General features: G+C 48.5%; 1 protein-coding gene across 6 annotated transcripts in view; it reads left to right on the top strand.

The window, feature by feature from the left end:
• Positions 1 to 18,995, top strand: part of LOC147014406 (mitogen-activated protein kinase kinase kinase kinase 3-like) — a 187,297-nt gene that overhangs the window by 31,208 nt on the left and 137,094 nt on the right. For 5 of the 6 annotated variants that reach the window (XM_085852329.1, XM_085852325.1, XM_085852326.1 and 2 more), the window contains exons 5-10: positions 2,981 to 3,036; positions 10,755 to 10,802; positions 10,933 to 10,975; positions 11,209 to 11,281; positions 11,686 to 11,817; positions 12,343 to 12,405. In XM_085852329.1, the coding sequence (XP_085708455.1) occupies positions 2,981 to 3,036; positions 10,755 to 10,802; positions 10,933 to 10,975; positions 11,209 to 11,281; positions 11,686 to 11,817; positions 12,343 to 12,405 (415 nt within the window). Of the gene's footprint in view, positions 1 to 2,980; positions 3,037 to 3,236; positions 3,301 to 10,754; positions 10,803 to 10,932; positions 10,976 to 11,208; positions 11,282 to 11,685; positions 11,818 to 12,342; positions 12,406 to 18,995 lie in introns of all 6 variants that reach the window. The other variant, XM_085852331.1, reaches the window with a different exon arrangement.

Below are 18,995 nucleotides of genomic sequence, written 5' to 3' on the forward strand. Positions count from 1 at the left end.
CTGCTTCTGCTTTCCCAAAAATGGATGGAGGGACTCAATGCCAGACATGAAATCAGAGCCATATCCCGAGACATATCACGTCCTTTTGATACGGTCTCGCATCCTGCCCTGCTCACTAAACTCTCTTCCTATGGTATCCAAGGCCATCTCCACTCATGGCTCGCAGACTTCCTCTCCTGTAGCAGCCAACGTGTGGCCCTTGATAGAGTCCCCTCATCCCCTCTTCCTGTCCAGGCTGGAGTTCCTCAAGGCAGTGTTCTCGGCCCTGTTCTTTTTCTGGTTTTCATCAATGATCTCCCCAACTCTCTGGAAAATCCTCTTTATCTCTTAGCTGATGATTCCACCCTCCGCCGTATCCTCTGTCATCCCTCAGATCAGCAGGCAGCAGCCTCTTCGCTCTCTGCAGATCTGGACAAATTCACAAGGTGGTCCAACACGTGGAACATATCTCAATCCTGACAAATCTCACACTCTCACTATGTCTCTCCAAAAGGACCATCTGGAAACGCCCCCCTCCCCCCCCCCCCCATCTACTTTCTCAACAATCCTCTTGAAGAAATCCTTTCATTTAAACTTCTGGGTCTCACTATCTGCCATGATCTTTCCTGGCAAAGCCACATTTCCAAGCTGCCCTCCAAAGGCAGTCACTGAATGGGCTTCCTCCGTCGTGCAAAGTCCGTCCTTGGCACACCTGAGCTTTTAACCATTTACAAAGCTTTCATCTGCAGCCTGATAGAGTACTGTTCTCCCTGCTGAGCTGTTGCTCCTGCCTCACACATCGCTCAACTTCATGCTGTGGAAACAAAGGCATTTAGGATCGTTGTATCTCCTGCGATGAGGCTGATTTTTCTTTTTTGAGGGGATCTCTCACTCTCTCACCACAGGCAGATCGGTGGTCTTTCTGTCTTCTACCATCTCGTCTCCGGTCTCACCCCCCCTCTCCCCCCCGCTCTGTCTGTGATATGTCCCCCATATATCTCTGCAGGGCGCTCAAGATCCGCCAGCAAACCCCCCTTTTGGTAAAACTGCCAAAATCAAGAACCACTGCTCACCTTCACTCTTTCATTCTTATTCCCTCCCCCACCCCACCCCACCCCCCGCCTTTGGAACAAACTCCCACACTCTCTTCAATCCAATCTTCCATCCAGGTCTTCAAAACAGCTGTTCATTACCACCTCTTATCTTCCCTCATCCCAAACCACTGTCTTTTCTACCCCTGTTAATCCACCCCACACTCACCTCCTTCAAATTCCCTGCTTTCCTTCCTGAAAGTCCCTGTAGTGTCCATCTTGTATACACCGTGTACCCCGCCCCATCCGTCTCTTCCACAGATCTCCTAATGTCTCTGTTCCCCACTGTTTTGTTATTTTCATCATCATTTTCATCATCATCATCATCATCATCATCATCATCATCATCATCATCATGGTCCTGGTGTTGGCTTAGTGGTTAGGGTGGTGGCTTGGGATCCTAGGGTCCTGAGTTCAAGCCCCGTTGGCCACTGAGTTAACACCAGGGGGTTGACTTAGCCTGTCATCCTTCTGAGGTCGGCAAAATGAGGACCAGTGTTTCAGCCAAAAAGGTTGCACACGAAGGGAAGGGGTGTTGACGGATTTAGTAAATCTGGTATTGGTGTGGCGCAGTCATGATGGGCCGAATGGCCTCCTTCTGCACATCATTTCCTCGTAATTCTCTCTCCCTCCCCTCTTATCACTTGCTCCCCTTGTTGAACGTTCTGTGTTAGCCACCATATGAGCCTCGACATTGAATCCAAAAAAAAAAGGGAATGCAGTCATTTGGATGTATATGGGTATTTGACTTCATAGAAATGCTTGTGGTTGAGGTTTAGGAATGTCAATCAATGTATGTAAAATGTTGATTTAAATTAATGACTAGAACCACACTGTAGAGTGCATACCTCGACCAGGCTGAACAGTTTGTTTTGTAGCCCACTGATAGGCTGGATGTGCATCCGGACCTGATCCAAAATCTAATTGGCTTGGTCATGTCATCTAACCATCTCATCCACCGAGTTTTGTCATCACTTGTCCACAACGTTTTTGAATATCATGATGTATATCGTTTTTAGCCCCATCTCTTCATGATAATCACTTGCAGATTAAAAAATATTCTCGTATCCGTATCTTCACTGAAATTAAATCGATTTGTTCTTGACATAGTCAAGCTGTCCACCAAGTTCTGTCAAAATCCATCCATAACTTTTTGAGATATCCTGCTCACAGACAGACAGACAGACAGACAGACAGACAGACAGACAGACAGACAGACAGACAGACAGACAGACAGACAGACAGACAGACAGACAGACAGACAGACAGACAGACAGACAGACAGACAGACAGACAGACAGACAGACATAACCATAAAGGAAAAAAATATGACCGTGTCCTGAAGCTCACCTGCATCAGCAGTAAGTCTCTCAAGCACCTGCAGATCCCCTTAGACCCTGACTTTAAAAAAAGAAAATTTTTTAATGTCGTCAACAAACTTTGTGAGATCACGGTTGATGAAGGTTGTGGTCAAGTTTCGTCTAAATTGTGTGTAGTTTCGGAGAGGAGGGCAAATGCCTATTTTGGGGGGGGGGGTCAAACCCACCCCATAGACCCCCTTAATGAGTGCAGATTTTGATGTGGTCGATATATTTTGGTACATTACGGGTGATGAAGGTTGTGGTCAAGTTTCATCAAAATCGGGTATGTAATTTTGGAGAATAGAGCAAATACCTGTTTTTGGGAGGGGGTCACCCCCACCCCGCCCCCCCCTGTAGACCCTCTTAATGAGTGCAGATTTTGATATGGTCAATACACCTTTGTTAGGCATCAATTGATCATAGTTTGTAACTGCTGTTTGTTTATCGATTGTGTTTCTATAATTATTCCCATTGATGTGCATTGTTTTGTTCTTGTTTGTTGTGCAATGGCATGGCACTTATGAATTGTCATGTGTACCTGTTCGGCAGTGACGGGGCCATTGTCCGAAACGCAGATTGCCTATATGTGCCGCGAGACTTTGCAGGTACTGGTTCTCTTCCCTTTTCTGCTGCATTATCCATCCTTGTAGTGCTCGTGCACAGATAGTGAGTTGTTTCAGCCATGCAGGAAAAATCCTTGGGTGTCTGTCTCTTTACTACAAATGTACAAGATAGTGATGCGACTATTGATTTTCAAATGGCTACTGGCTTTGACGCCAATACAAATTTTTATTACGGACCCCAGGTATCAAAAAGCTACATATTGTTACGGCTGTGGAAATTCGCAAACCACCATTCAGGACCCTCAGGTGAGATATCTTCAAAGGTACATGTGTAGTTAGCCCAAACCCGTTGTATAGAGGGAATTTATGTGATCCATTTGGGCTGCGATCCTTTGAGTTAGGCATTTTTCTTTTTCTATCTTTTATTTCAAACACACAACATTTCAACAACCACGCCATCCCCATCACAGCGTCAACCACACTGCAACCACGCCACCGCCACCATCTACGCTACCACATCTTCGCCACTACGTCCGCTTCCGAACGGCAAACAAAGGCGCAAAGGAGGGAACTGTGAGGATGCGCAGGTTTTCCCACCTGTTTCTCCCGTTTGAGTTCTCCGCGCTTGGTGTGGGGGAGGTGCGATCTGAGCCGGGGGTCAAAGGTGAGAAAAGGTGGGGGCCTCTTTTTGGGGGAATAATTCTCTGGCCCAGAGCCAAAAACTGACTCCCCCAGCCCCTGCACGGAGCGGGGTGGAGGGAAAGCGTGAGGGAACGCCCTTTTCGCGAACCCTCTCGAAGGAAGGTGGAGCCGGTAACGGGGTGGGGCGAAGGGCGGAGCCCCACGCGATAAAAGACGGACACGGGCTGGCACGCTAGAGCTTCCTCTTTCGCCTCTTCCTCTTGAGCGCTTCCACTTCCACTTCTTCTTGGTTGTCTTGGCTGGTGGTCTGGTTGGTCTTCGGGAAGAGGTCCTGCGCCCGCGCCTTGGCGAGCGGCCCTGTCACAAAGGCACTGACGGGAGACGCGGCAGCGCCCGTTGCAAGGTGGACCTGTGCATCCGGACGTGGAGTGCCGGAGAGGGTTCACCGGCCGCGAGAGAGGTCGGGGCCAGGCGCGACCACGCTGACGGTCACGGGAGAGGTCCTCACCAGACACAAAAGGGAAGTCGCGACTTCTTTCTTTATATTCTTTGGGGTTTTGGTGTGAATGTCCGTGGCTGGCGCCAGTCTGGCTAAAGTAGAACTGTTTAAGTGTTGCCGTGTGTATGCGTGTTCGGTCGTAGCTCTGCATAGTTTCTTTTGTTTTAATTGCTTTATGTGCATTTTGATTCTGTATGGCTGTATATACGAGCTTGCCTGTGTGTGTTTGAATAAAACGCTTGCTTGTTGACTGTTCCCGCTCTGCTTAGTCTCTTTTCCTTTTTATTGACCCTCCATCTTGCATCACGGAAAGGGGTTCGTAGTGGGTGCAAAATCCCGGAAATTAATCGGAACCGTCAAGGCCGACGATAACACCGCTCGGTTATCACTGTAGCACGGAACAGACCGCTTAAGCGGTTCGTGACCGGAGTCGGCCTGTGGCGTGATACGATCGCCCGGTCGACCATTCGCGCAGGTACTTAGGTAGATCGAATTTGGTGAGCAATCTGTCCTGCGCAGGTGGGCAATTGGCACGATCGTGGTGAGGTTAAAGCCCCACCCGTGACTAGCTCCCGGCGTTGTTCCGAGAGGGTCATGACAGAATTGTCCGTCCGGTGGGCGACGTGCCGCGATTCGAGTTATGCGGCCGTCCGCATGCCGGCGGGCGCGAATTCGCAACACTGGTGTCAGGAGTGGGATACAAACTCTCCCGTCTCCAGCTAAATTCACGGGAATCGGTTCAGGGGTGAGAGGAGCGACCCCCCCCCCGTTCCCTCCAAATTACGAGCAATTTAAATTAACCCCTTACGCGAAATAAGATGGAGTTTCAAGGCGAGCGGGAGTCGGGGGTATTAGAGATAGATGTAGAATGTGTAGAATCCATGGTCCAGGACGGAAACCCCGAGCAGGAAATGCTTCATATGCAGGAGCAACCCCCCCCCCCACAGATGGACCCAGAGCCCGAAATGGGCGCAGCGGCGAGGCCGCGGTGGATGACACCCCCCCATCCCTCCTCCGTCAAATTCCCTCCCCAATGCCCGGTGGATCCACGCCTGAGGGTGAAGTGATTGCCGCAGACCCACTTAACATGGGCCAGGTAAAAATGATTTTACAAGCGATAAGCGGAATGGAAAACAAAATGAATGCGAAAATGGATGGAAACGCACTCAAAATGAAAGAAGAAATGAAAAAAATGTGGGGTGAGATGCGGCAAATAGGCCGAAGCCTGCAGGCAGGCACGGCGAGAATGTTGGCAATAACCGGGGAGCTCAAAATGGTGGCGCCACGTGTGGGAGCGAATGAGCTGGAAGGGAGTGCAACGGTTGTCAGGCCTGCAAGGGACTCGGTTGAGGAGAAAATAATTTGGGGGACGTGTTGGGCGAGAAGTGTAAAGGTGACAGAAAAAGTGACGGTGACCGAGAGGGAAAAACTAAATGGGGTGACCGAAATGTGTGAGACGAGACACGAGGTGACGACGGAAAGAAGAAAAGAAATAATAGTTGAGACAAGGGAGGTAACAAGGGAAGAGACGGAAATCATAGAGACGCGGGAGATGGGAACGATAGAGGGAAGACTACACGATCCAGACGGGGTTAAAGACGCACACACACACGGAGGTAGTGGAGGACGATGAGGGTGAGCTCGCGGAGCTTGTAGGGACCCGGTGCGAGCAGCTGGATAGCCTCCTCCAGGAACGAGGGGAGGGAGTATTCCCCCTTGAGGCGACTCACGACCAGGCGGGTTCGGTCGTGCTTTGCAAGGTCGAGGGGAGGAGTGCTGCGAACGGGTGCACGAGCAGCTTGGGGGATATAGAGGCCCCGCAACCCCTTGTGGGGACACGAATCCCAGTGTGGTTGTCCCGGTGTGTGTGGTGCAAGGTGTGAGTGCGACCCCGTGTGTGAGTGATGTGGTGGCGAGTGTGCCGAAGTGCGTGCCTTCCAGCACGCCATGTGTGGATGAGGCACCGTGTGTGGAAGGGGGCCACGGGTGCGGGTGAACGGCCGTGTGTGAATGGAACCACGTGTGCAAGGGAAATGGCACGAGTGAGTGAGCGGCCGAGTGTGAGAGAGACCGTGTGTGTGAGACAGCGGTATGTGAGGGAGATGACAGTCGGCATGTGTGAACATGCAGCCGCGTCTCCCGGCGTGAGTGTGATGGAGTGGAGTGTGAGCGTCGTAACACGCAGGTGTGCGTGGGTCAAACGGGGACGACTGTGACAGAGAGACAAGGGCCGAGTAGCGGCCGTAGCTGTATTGGGGACCATGCCGGGTTTACACGGCGGCGAGCGCGAGGTCCGTGCTGTGCAACGCACGAGACCGCCACGTGCTCGCTTGCGGGAGTGAAACCCGGTCCGGAAACGCCAGCGGTGGATTTGCCGATCCCGCGGACGGACAAAGGTTAGGCAGGATACGGATCTGGACCGGACGGGTTCTCCACGCGAGCGTGTGTGTTAAGCTCCAACGGGCAGAGCACATGTGTTCGCGTGGGGAACCCCTCGAGATGCGAAGCTTGTGCTTTTTTTTTATGCGCCGGGTGATGTCATGGCTGCGTGCATGGTTGGAATCCGGCAGGAGGGTGAATCCCTGCCGGATGGTGCCGTCCAAGAGGGACGAGCGATGCGAACAGCTGCCATGACGTCACGCCAAAGGGGCGCGGCTGTGAATTGCCGCGCTGGTGCGCAGGTTGCGAGTTGCCGCGCTGCTGCTGCGCGAGGAAAAAAAAAAAAAAAGCAAGCCTCGCTTTCGGGTGAACAGGATTCCCTGGGCAGGGGTGGAAGATCCCCTGGGGCCCGGGCACAGGATGACACTAGTTAGGGGGAAGGGTTAGCATAGCTCGACCGGCTTCATGGGGCAGGGGTAAGTCCTCATGGGGCCCGTGGAATGGATTAGGTAGAGGGATTTAGTCAGATTTAGGTTGGGAAATGATTATTTTGAGGACAGGGACAGACTTTGCATGTGTAGAGGGTACGTAGTTTAGCTACGTAGTGTTAAGTGGAACGTGCTATAGTTTAAGGGACGACGTGGGAGCAGGAGTTAGATAGGGGAAGTAGTCAGAAGGATGGCTGAGTTTAGCGATGTGTGAGTTGTGAAGTGAAGTGGAAACATGTGCTTGGTGAGTGAGTGGGGGGAGGAGTGACTCCTGCCCAAGGGACCCCGGGGTCAGTGTAGAGTGAGTTAGTGGGTTAGTCAAATTGACAAAATGGAGGTCGTTTTGTTGTTGGTGGGGAAGTCGGCTCGAAACCCGTTTGGAGGGGTGCAGGAGCCCTGTTGATGGGCTGGGCACGTGGCTGCGAAAGGTGAGTATCGCTGAGTGGGTACCCCGGGCACCGGGCTAGTCGGCCGCAGTAGGCCAAGGGCCCATGGGGGGCCGGGATAGCGTAGTGGGCATGGGTGCGCCCGCATGATGCGGGGACCCGGGGCGCCGTTAGCCGCATGGGCAGTGTCGTGGGCACGGGTGACCCTCGGAAAGGGGCCCGGGAAGCCAGCCTGCCACGTGTGCGTTTCAGAGAAGGTGCCATGGGGGGGCACTCCCCGGTGTTTAGGGAGCTGGTAGGCTCGGAGGCAGTGTAGTGCCGGGGGTGCCATAGCTGGAGAATCAGCAGAGGGTCGTGCCTGCCAAGGGAGCCACGCGTCCCAGCCATGAGACCGTGTGAGGGCACGGAGAGAAAATTGGGGGGGTAAGGCTCAAAATTGTAAGGATACCAACACGGGCGACGGGAATCTGGGTTGTTAGAACCAATAGCTTAAGCGAGAGGTGCTTGTTGAAAGCCCCGGGGTAGTTTAACAGTTAAATGGATAGGGTAGATTACGAAGTGTACCCCTCCGCACCATCCATCCCTTCGCTCTCGTTGTGGGCCGCTGGACCCACTTTGGGTTAAAGATCGCTGAAGTCTGGCGGGGCCATCCTGAGGCTTTAGTTGGGCCTCGACACAAGACGCGAGCTCTCCCTTATTCCCCTTTAGGAAGGGAACGTAGGGGTTGGGAGTAGGTTAGGGGACGATAGGTTAGCCGAACAAGGACGATAAAAGGAGTTAGGGGATGAATTATAGTGGGGAAGTAAGGGTAAAAATAAAAACAACAAAAAAAATAAGTTGGGGCTGAATTGGGTTTTGACAAATTAAGGGAGTGGGTATGGACAGTGACAGGCAAAGGCGATAGGTGGGAAGGAGACAGGTAGGTAGGTCCGAGACCACCTTCTGTGGGGCTAGCACCACCGCACTCCCTCCACCAACCTGCACTGCACGGCGAGAGGCCGGCCAACTTCATCAGCTGTTGTTTTTCTGCGAGGCCTGTACCAGCCGGATCGTCTGCAGCTGTTTTCTGCAAGGCCCGTGCCGGTCGGATCGTCTGCCGGCTGTGTTTGCCTGCATCGGCCTTGTTCTGCAGGCTGTGTTTGCCTGCTGCCTTTGCCATGCCATGCCCACTGCCCACATCATCAGTTTGCCCCCGTTCAATTTTGCTTTGCCCCCCCCCCCTGTTCATTTCCATGTGCGCCAGGATCGTCGTCGCAAGTTGTACGGACTGTCCTGTTGGCAGCTACAACACGGGGCTGCAGTGGCGGCCCGTGCACCGGTTTTCTTTTGACTTTTGTTTTGCTGCCTGCAGAGTTCATTGATCCTGGGCCATGGTTAGTGTAGAATTTGTAAGTAAGATGTACTGTAAATATGAGTGCGCCCCCGGCATGTCTGTCTTAGCGCCGGCAATTTTATTTAAGTTCTCCGTATGAGTGTGTTTGTTTAGTTAGTTACTCAGCCCTCAGGTTATTTATTTTGGGGACACGAATACCATGAATGTTGCACTCAGGGATCGAAGGTAAAATGTACTAGGGGAGAACTACACATGATGGCACACGAGAATTTGACGGCTCGCGACGAGTCTGTAAAAAGGGGAGGGGGTAGTGTTACGGCTGTGGAAATTCGCAAACCACCATTCAGCACCCTCAGGTGAGATATCTTCATAGGTACATGTGTAGTTAGCCCAAACCCGTTGCATAGAGGGAATTTATGTGATCCATTCGGGCTGCGATCCTTTGAGTTAGGCGTTTTTCTTTTTATATCTTTTATTTCAAACACACAACATTTCAACAACACCGCCAACCACACTGCAACCACGCCACCGTCACCATGTACGCTACCACATCTTCGCCACTACGTCCACTTCCGAACGTCAAACAAAGGCGCAAAGGAGGGAACTGCGAGGATGCGCAGGTTTTCCCGCCTGTTTCTCCCGTTTGAGTTCTCAGCGCTCGGTGTGGGGGAGGTGCGATCCGAGCCGGGGGTCAAAGGAGAGAAAAGGTGGGAGTCTCTTTTTGGGGGAATAATTCTCTGGCCCAGAGCCAAAAACTGACTCCCCCGGCCCCCGCACGGAGCAGGGTGGAGGGAAAGCGTGAGGGAACGCCCTTTTCGGGAACCCTCTCGAAGGAAGGTGGAGCCGGGAACGGGGCGGGGCGAAGGGCGGAGCCCCGCGCGATAAAAGATGGACACGGACGGGCACGCTAGAGCTTCCTCTTTCGCCTCTTCCTCTTGGGCGCTTCCACTTCCGCCTCTTCTTGGTCGTCCTGGCTGGTGGCCTGGTTGGTCTTCGGGAAGAGGTCCTGTGCCTGCGCCTTGGCGAGCGGCCCTGTCACAAAGGCACGGACGGGAGACTCTGCAGCGCCCGTTGTGAGGTGGACCTGTGCGTCCGGACGGGGAGCTGCCGTGTGTACGCGTGTTCGGTCGTAGCTCTGCATCGTTTCTTTTGTTTTAATTGCTTTATGTGCATTTTGATTGTGTGTGTGTGTGTGTGTGTGTGTGTGTGTGTGTGTGTGTGTGTGTGTGTGTGTGTGTGTGTGTGTGTGTGTGTGTGTGTGTGTGTGTGTGTGTGTGTGTGTGTGTGTGTGTGTGTGTGTGTGTGTGAATAAAACGCTTGCTTGTTGACTGTTCCCACTCTGCTTCGTCTCTTTTCCTTTTTATTGACCCTCCATCTTGCATCACGGAAAGGGGTTCGTAGTGGGTGCAACATCCCAGTAATTAATCGGAACCGTCAAGGCCGACTATAACACCGCTCGGTTATCACTGTAGCACGGAACGGACCGGACCGCTTAAGCGGTTCGTGTCCGGAGTCGGCCTGTGGCGTGGTACAATCGCCCGGTCGACCATTCGCGCAGGTACTTAGGTAGATCGAATTTGGCGAGCAACCCTATCCTGCGCAGGTGGGCAATTGGCACAATCGTGGTGAGGTTTAACCCCCACCCGTGACTAGCTCCCGTCGTTGTTCCGAGAGGGTCACAACAGAATTGTCCGTTCCGGTGGGCGACATGCCGCAATTCGAGTTACGCGGCCGTCCGCACGCCGGTGGGCGCGAATTCACAACAATATATTGAACAGTTTCAAATGGATCACCTCGTACCATTGAAGCATTTAAATAGCATCAGATGTGGAAATAAATGTGAATTGTTGCTCCCAACCTGCCGGTTCGATGACTGAAGATGCCATTTGCATTTTTGCCGCCTCAATCCCTACCCCGTTTAGAATTCTGTGTGGGCAGGGGAAACTTGCTAGTTCTTTGCAAGGCTTTAACGTATCTATCATCATGTCTTTGGCTTTTTGGACGGAATAAAAGTTCTTTGTATTCTTCCCCAGGGTTTGGCATATTTGCATAGCCGAGGGAAAATGCACAGAGATATCAAGGTAAATAATGTCTTCATTGGAGTTTTGTTTTTGTTCCAATTTACTATGCTAAGTAATGGTCCTCCAAAGGTGTCTTCCATGCTCAGCTTTCAGGGTTCCTTGTCATATCCTCATACAATTCTTTCCTCAGGGTGCCAACATCTTGTTGACGGACCATGGCGAAGTAAAACTTGGTGAGATTTTCACTTTAATATGAATTCTCGTTTTGATTGTGGTTGCATAAGCTTCTGGTCTGGAATTATTATTAATTTGTTTCATGTAGTTCTTGATTTCTGTATTCCTCTACTGTGTACTTTTTCACTTTACACAAACCTTTACCTGCATTTTTGTCGATTTAAACTGCAAAAACGTTTGTATGTCTTCCCTTATTACTCACTTTTGACATTTTGCCCCCTAATCCGAACAGCTGACTTTGGTGTTTCTGCTCATATCACAGCCACCATCGCAAAACGAAAGTCCTTTATTGGCACGCCGTACTGGTACGTTACATTGAATTCCTACCCTCTGCTCCCGCTGTGTTTTATGGGGGTTTCACATAGTAGAGTACGTACGTCTGATGCAGAATCTCAATCCTTGAGTGCGAGTTTCTGTGCTTTGTTTCCTTCCAACGGGATGCAAAGTTGCGTCCAAGACTAAAACTATAAAATCAGTTGGTGTTTTTGAGTATTTTTGGAACACTTAAACTTGGTCATAAGCAAGATGAAAAACATGCACATTTGCATTGAAGTTTCCAGATGGTTTCGTTGACGATTGTGCCTTTTTTCATTATTTTTTCTATAATTCTCCCAAAGAAGGCTTGATATTGTCACATACTTCTCCTGACCTCATGACCAGACTCCTACCCCACCACCTCTTCCTGCCCCCTGTGCTTTCCTGTGCCTAGGATGGCACCGGAGGTTGCTGCTGTCGAGAGGAAGGGTGGCTACAACCAGCAGTGTGATATGTGGGCTGTAGGCATCACGGCAATCGAACTGGCAGAACTGCAGCCACCGCTGTTTGACCTGCACCCCATGAGGTGTGGTCTTCACCTCCTTGTGGAAGGTGTTCTTGAGCATAGACCTGGTGATGGGAGATAAAGTTGGTGTGGAGGATTTAACCAGTGTGAGGTATACCTGTGTTCGTTAAAGCAGTGCTGGTCTTGATGAGTTTGCAGGGGAAGTGTTTCACTTGTATCAAGAGGATTGGAAACGAGCATAGATGATGCAAAGATCAAATGTTATGGTGTGTAGATTATTGTGGAATGCTTTGCCAGAATAATTTCTGTAGTATTCTCAAGGGTGGGTGAGTAGGGGAGTGGGTGGTGGGGGGGGGGGTGGGGGTAAACAATATCTATGAAAGTGAGTGACCGATTCGACTCGTACAGGCACAGTAGCTGTCTGTGTACCAACACTCTGTTAATATATTTTACATGACCGATAAATGTGTCTTCTGATTACATTCTTTTTGTTTGTTATGGGATATTGAAACCAATCGGAGACTTACCGAAGTGTTATCAGTTGTGTTCCTGCTGATTGTGACCGTTATGATTGGTTACTTGCAGAGTCCTCTTCCTCATGTCCAAAAGTGGATACCAATCACCCAAGCTGAAGGACAAAAACAAATGGTAAATCATATTTATCTAAGTTGGTTAAAAAAGATTCCCTTTCCTTGCAAGAATTTCTCATAAAATTGATTTTGTCTTTGCTTTTTACACGCGCTTTATACAATTGCACCGAGTTTGAAATGTCCCCGGTGTCCCCCCCCCCCACGTGCCTCAAGTGAGCCAATGATGGCCGTCCGGTAGATGGCAGTGCGTAACCAAGACGGAAATGGCGACAGTTGACGGAAATACCCGAGTATTTCAATGGAAATTTGTGATACTGTTATATATGTTGAAACCATTGAATTTATTGCTTAACGGAAAAAAACCGAGAAACGCTCCCCTCTCATGTATGAACGAACGAAAAACGTCATTTCCGCCCTCCATGGCATTTCGCACCGAACGGCGAACGCTGAAAGCTAAGTTCTTCTTATTTTACATCATTCTTTTGCGGCCCCCTGCCATGCTGTATCGAACAATTTCATTCCTTCTGTTATATATATATATATATATATATATATATATATATATATATATATATATATATATATATATATATATATATATATATATATATGTACTTATCACAATAATAAGATTTTTACATGTCAAATATTAAGTACGCTTTTAAATTGTTTTTCAACTGAAAAAGCATAAATTGCATATTTTAACATTTGTGTACTCATTTGCTTCACCACGTGCGCTGTATTGAAGGATTTCACTTGTTTCTCTTTAATTTTAAGATAATTGAACCATCATTACTCTTTTTAAATTCCTTCATTGATAAATCAGGTCCGATTACATTTCCTTACCTTATTTTGTGTTATTGTTACAAGTATTTTTGATTTCCCCTCCCAGCATTTGGTTTATATCTTAGCACTTAGGAGCTGTCAGTCCGGCTGTGCGTCCGTTCGAAAACGTCCTGACTGTGCGTCCTGTGCGCCTCTACTCGAAAACGACAGACGGATGTTATTCATATTTGGCAGATTTATGCAATAACATCTGGTCATGAGACATCTCAAATGATTTTGGGATCTTCGGCAATTCGGAATTGGAGAATTCAAAAAAATTTTTTATTGAGAATAGTACAGTATTTTATTGTATATATGCTTTCAGGAACCAATGTTTTTATTATCTCCACCACCGAAGGTGAATGAGGTTATGTTTTCACCCCTGTCTGTCTGTCTTTGTTTGTTTGTTTGTTTGTTTGTTTGGCTGTTTGTTTGTGAACAGGATATCTCAAAAAGTTGTGGATGTGTTGGGACTAAATTTGGTGGAGAGCTTGGGTATGTGACTAGGGCAAAATGATTTGATGTTGGTGAAGATCCGGATCCAAATCTGGATGTAAGAATTTTTTAGGTGATTTTTCACCATTGAGAGAAAGGGCCAAAACAACATGTAGCAGAATATCTCAAAAAGTTGTGGACGGATTTGGATGAAACTGTAGATAAGTTGGTTGGTGAAAAGAACAAGCCAATTAAATTTTATTTCAGGTCAGAATCCAGATCCGGCCTTTCAGTTGGATACAAAACGTAACCTATCAGCTTGGCGGAGGTATGTGCGCTACCACGTGCCAGTCTAGTTTTATATGCATTTTATCATCTACACCAGTGGTTCTCAACCTTTTGGAGCCGCGACCCCCCTCCCGACTCGCACTTGAAACACACTGCAGAGACTTCACAGAGCGCATAAAAAAATCCACAGTGCCTGGAGCACATTGGTCAACGCCTAGGTACTGCCAGCTGTTTAAACTAAACATAACTAAACTAAACTGGCATCACAAATTAATAATTTACACTCTGATGTATAATACAGTAAAAACAACCAACCACATTCATAAAAAAGGCTTCTGTAATTGCAAAGAGCGGTATGTAGCTTATTTATGCATGGGACACAGACTGGAAGATTGAGCGACCCTCTGCTGCAGACAGAAGTTACTATCACACATGACAGCTACCAGACGTACACAAACCTTGCATTACTGACCAAAAATGTACAAAAAACAAAACAACAACTACCACTTCCAAAACTTTAGCTTTCAGTCCCCTTCTTGTCCCCTGCATGGTGCCAGCTCCATCTGTACACTCCTCTTCTTCTTCTTTCGGCTGCTCCCGTTCGGGGTCGCCACGGCGGATCATCCGTATGATCCGCATTGTGATTTGGCACATGTTTTACGCCGGATGCCCTTCCTGACGCAACCCTGGTCGCCTCTTACGACACAGGGATATGGTACACCTATTTTAACCGGGGTATACACCGGCCCAGTATACTGGTACTCATTTCGCCGACCTCGGAAGGATGACAGGCTGAGTCAACCCCCTGGTGTATTAATTCAGTGGCCCAACGGGGCTTGAACTCAGGACCTTTTGGATCCCAAGCCGCTGCCCTAACCACTGCGCCAACACCAGGCTCCAGCTCCATCTGTACACACAGAGATGCAATTTTCCCAACTTAGCCCCTCCTCACGCATTTTACTGTCCAGTTTGTTAAAAATGTCGCGACCAGTGCAAGTTCCTTCAAGTGTCGAGCAAAACAACATATCCTCGTACATTTTCCCCTCGTAACTGTATCTTGCAAAAACAAGTAACTGTGCATCACTGGAAACATCGGTTGTTTTGTCTATTTGGAAGGAAAATCTTCCACTTTTCTTCACTTGTTCAATGAGCTGCTCTTTAATGTAATTCGCCATTTCACCAATGCGCCTCGCCATTGTGTCATTAGACAGTGGAATAGTCTCAAGTGTGCTAGCTATTTTTTCACCATGCATAGCTCTAGTCATTGCAATCGCTGCTGGGTGGATGAGGCTCTCTGCAATAGTATGGGGCTTTTTGGATTGAGCAACCAGGTATGCCACTTCATATGAAGCCAACAGGGCTTTGACAGGGATTGTAGAGTGCTCACATGCAGTCGTCTTGTGGCTCTGTAGTTCTCCCTCCTTTTGACGAAAAAAAAATCTAATTGTTTGTCAATGTAGGATGGGTGTTTGGTTTGTAAATGTCTCTTCAATTTCACTGGTTTCAAGCTTTCGTGAGCAAGCACTTCTGAACACAGAACACACTGTGGATATTCCACTTCATTTTTGGCTAGGCATGTGAAGCCGTACTGCAGAAAGTCAGTCTGATATTTCCGACTCTTGTTGGAGGCCAAATCTGCCGCTACTGCCGCCTTACGTTTTTCAGTTAAACTCGTAACAGTTGGCCCACCTTCACATGTGTTGTCTTGGTCTGTATCTTGAGCTGGCAGACATTTTTTGACAAGCCACCGATCCATATTCAGCCACCTTGCAGTAGTTAGCTAGCGCTAACATTGACTTTCAGCACCCGCCACTGTGCTGCTCTCTCTCACACTCGCACTCACACTCGCACTCGCACTCACACTCACACTCACACACACGCACTAATTTCACTTGCTGCTCAAATCTGTTTCATAATGACTACATTATAACATTGGTATGGGAGATTTCATTGAAAAATCATTTTCAAAAAATATTTATGAATTTCTTTACTATATATTTATTTGTTTTGACAACCTTCCCGCGACCCCTGGAAACAATCTCGCGACCCCCAGGTTGAGAACCATTGATCTACACGATCAACAGACAACTTTAATATATTTATTTATTGGCAAATACAACCTGTCGCTTTGCTGACGGGAATATTAAGGAGGGGGAGTGGAGAAAGAGGGAAATGAAGGGAAGGATAGAGGGAGGACAAATGGAAGGGAGGGAGAGATGACAATTTATAGCTGGGTCTGGGTTCAGACCCAAGTGAGACAGCTTAGAGTGAGCAAGCATACCGCTCTCTGCTATCCTACTGTGATCTGTCCAAGCAGCATTTCCGACTGCTGAAAAAAAAAATATAAAAAGCTTTCATTTGTCCAATTCACACATTCTTTGATAGCCCTTCCTCCCCTCGACTTCCAGAGGGTTGTGTGGTGGTGGAGGGGGTTTGGCAGAAGGATAGAATGGGGGAATGAGAAGACAAGAGAAAAGGAAGAGGGGGAGGGGTGGAATAGCAGGAGGAGAGAGAAAGCAGGATAGGGTTGGGAGGGAGCGAGGCTGGTGTGGGAGGGAGAGAGCCACAGAGAGAGATAGGGAGGGGGGAGGGGAGGGAGGGGGGAGAGGGGTTGGGGAGAGACAGGTAGGGAGATGAGGGGAGGTGAGAATGAGAAAGGGTGGGGTTCCAGCAGATGTGACATCCAGTTTAATAGCACACACACTGATAAATCATCCTTCCTGTGAAACACTGATATGACAGTTTATAGCTGGGTCAGGATTCGAACCCTGGCTTGACAGCTTAAAGCGAGCGTGCGTACCTCTCGGCTACCCTGATGTGATGTTAATGAAAAAATTTATTTTTTGATTTATCTGTGCCGAAGTGACTGATCGTATAATGAAAGAATGTCATACAAAAAGGGGATACTGTATTGCAAATTTTCAGCGTGCCAGCCATCGTCAGACACACCACAGAACAACGTCGGGCCAGTGAAGGCGAGTGACCCCTGAACATTGTTCAAGTCAATCGACATACAGTATTTCGTGACGACATAGAGCATGACGGATTCCATGACAAGATGTCATTGCAAGCAAACTCACTGGCCTATGGTTGGTAGCATTTCTTTTTGCACACTTCTTATGGGTGTGAGGGATGTTTGCTGACTTCCATTTCGAGGAAAGCTGGACAAAAGAGAAGAATGGACTGACTTGGGTATCTAGAAGGGAAGCAAGAACGTCAGAGCAAGATTTGAGAACGTGGGCGCTGATGCCATCTGGGCTCGTCACTGAAGCATGGTCAAGGCCAGACAGTCTTTTCTTTACCCTATCAGGTGAGAAGGACCCAGTGGGTCCATATTCAGCCACCTTGCAGTAGTTCGCTAGCGCTAACATTGACTTTCAGCACCCGCCACTGTGCTGCTCACTCACTCACTCACTCACTCACTCACTCACTCACTCACTCACTCACTCACTCACTCACTCACTCACTCACTCCACTTCACTTCACTTCACTTCACTTCACTTCACTTCACTTCACTTCACTTCACTTCACTTCACTTCACTTCACTTCACTTCACTTCACTTCACTTCACTTGCTGCTCAAATCTGTTTCATAATGACTGCATTATAACATTGGTATGGGGGACAGAGCAGTATGTGTTCAGTGCGTGAGATTTGGAGGCAAAGACAGAGTTTAGACTTTCTGCTTTATCTCGGGCAGAGTCTGCAGCGACACCGTTCGAGGTGAGGGACGGGATGGAGGGAGAGCAAACGCCAGACAGCCTTGACTGTGCCACCATGACTTGGAAGAAGGAGACTGGTTGGAGAATTCGGCTTTAACATTTGTAAGACTAGTACGTGCCCGTAAAAAATAAATAAATAAATAAATAAATAAACCACACAGGCTGTTTCTTCGCTCTCGCGTGCCCGCACGTGCGTGACCCGGAAGTTCGATATTATTCGCAGTTACCATTATTCGCAATTTAGTTTTAATACCCAATTATTCAATTAGCGCCAACGTATTTTACCTTTTCGCAATGTCGTGGCAAGGAAAAACAAAAAGAGAAGAGAAGAGAGAGAGAAAAAATTTACTTCCTGGTTCGGAGCATACCAGCACTCTGATGTTCCCGAAATTTATACACCGTCTAATATGAAAACTATCATAAGTTGGGCCATTGTGTTTATCTATAAATGCGCATAAGAAATCGGGAAATTATAAGAATACACGAAGTCATCACTCTCCGGAAGCCCGTACGTTGTAACCCGTAATGGGGAACGTGCTGTGCTTCCCTTCACCATCGGCCACGCCCATGCAACAACGTGTCTTGTCATTGGTTTGGTAAATAAATGGCCATAACTTGGGAAGCACTTGTCTGATTAATATCAAACCTTGAAAAGGCACATCCTCAGGTCCCCAGCAATATACCTGGCAAGTTTCAATTAGTTCGGACCAGAGGTTGTCGAGAAACAGCGGTCACACACACACACACACGCACACAGGCACACACACACACACAGAGATTGCCGGAATTATAGATAGATGATGTTATCTGGCTTGCCACAGAATGGACACACTTGCGAGCCCTACAAAATGAACGAAAGTTGCCCTCAGTCGAGTTACTTTTTCAAGCTGCAAAAGTAAGCTACTTGACTGCAACCATCTCCCCACACCATTCTGTGTATCAGGCCTAGCGGATTGATAGGAAAGTAGCAGATGAGATGGGATAAACTGGTGCATGAGAGAAAGCAGACTTTTGTGAAGGTATTCTAATGCAGAATCAATAATCAGGTGCAGAATCAATGCTTGTGTGAGAGGGCAGATTGAAGTTCCTGCCTGTTGTCCTGTGCAAACAGCAATATCTTGCTTCATTGCGGTTGCTGTCTTACAATGTCTAGAAAGATATGAGCTTTTCGGGTAAAGTGATCAGAAGAGCGAAAAGGGTCAGAATATGAACTAGAATGGCATTCAGTAGAGTGCATACCTCCGCCAGGCTGAACAGTTTTCGATTTGTAGCCCACTGATAGACTGGATCTACACCTGGACCTTAACGCAAATTTATTTGGCTTGTAGTTGTCATCTACCCAATTCATTTACCACGTTTTGTCATGATCAATCCACAAC

This window comes from Eptatretus burgeri, chromosome 13, assembly GCF_056783735.1.
Source record: "Eptatretus burgeri isolate ZD-2024b chromosome 13, Ebu_testis_v1, whole genome shotgun sequence".
Classification (NCBI taxonomy): Eukaryota; Metazoa; Chordata; class Myxini; order Myxiniformes; family Myxinidae; genus Eptatretus; species Eptatretus burgeri.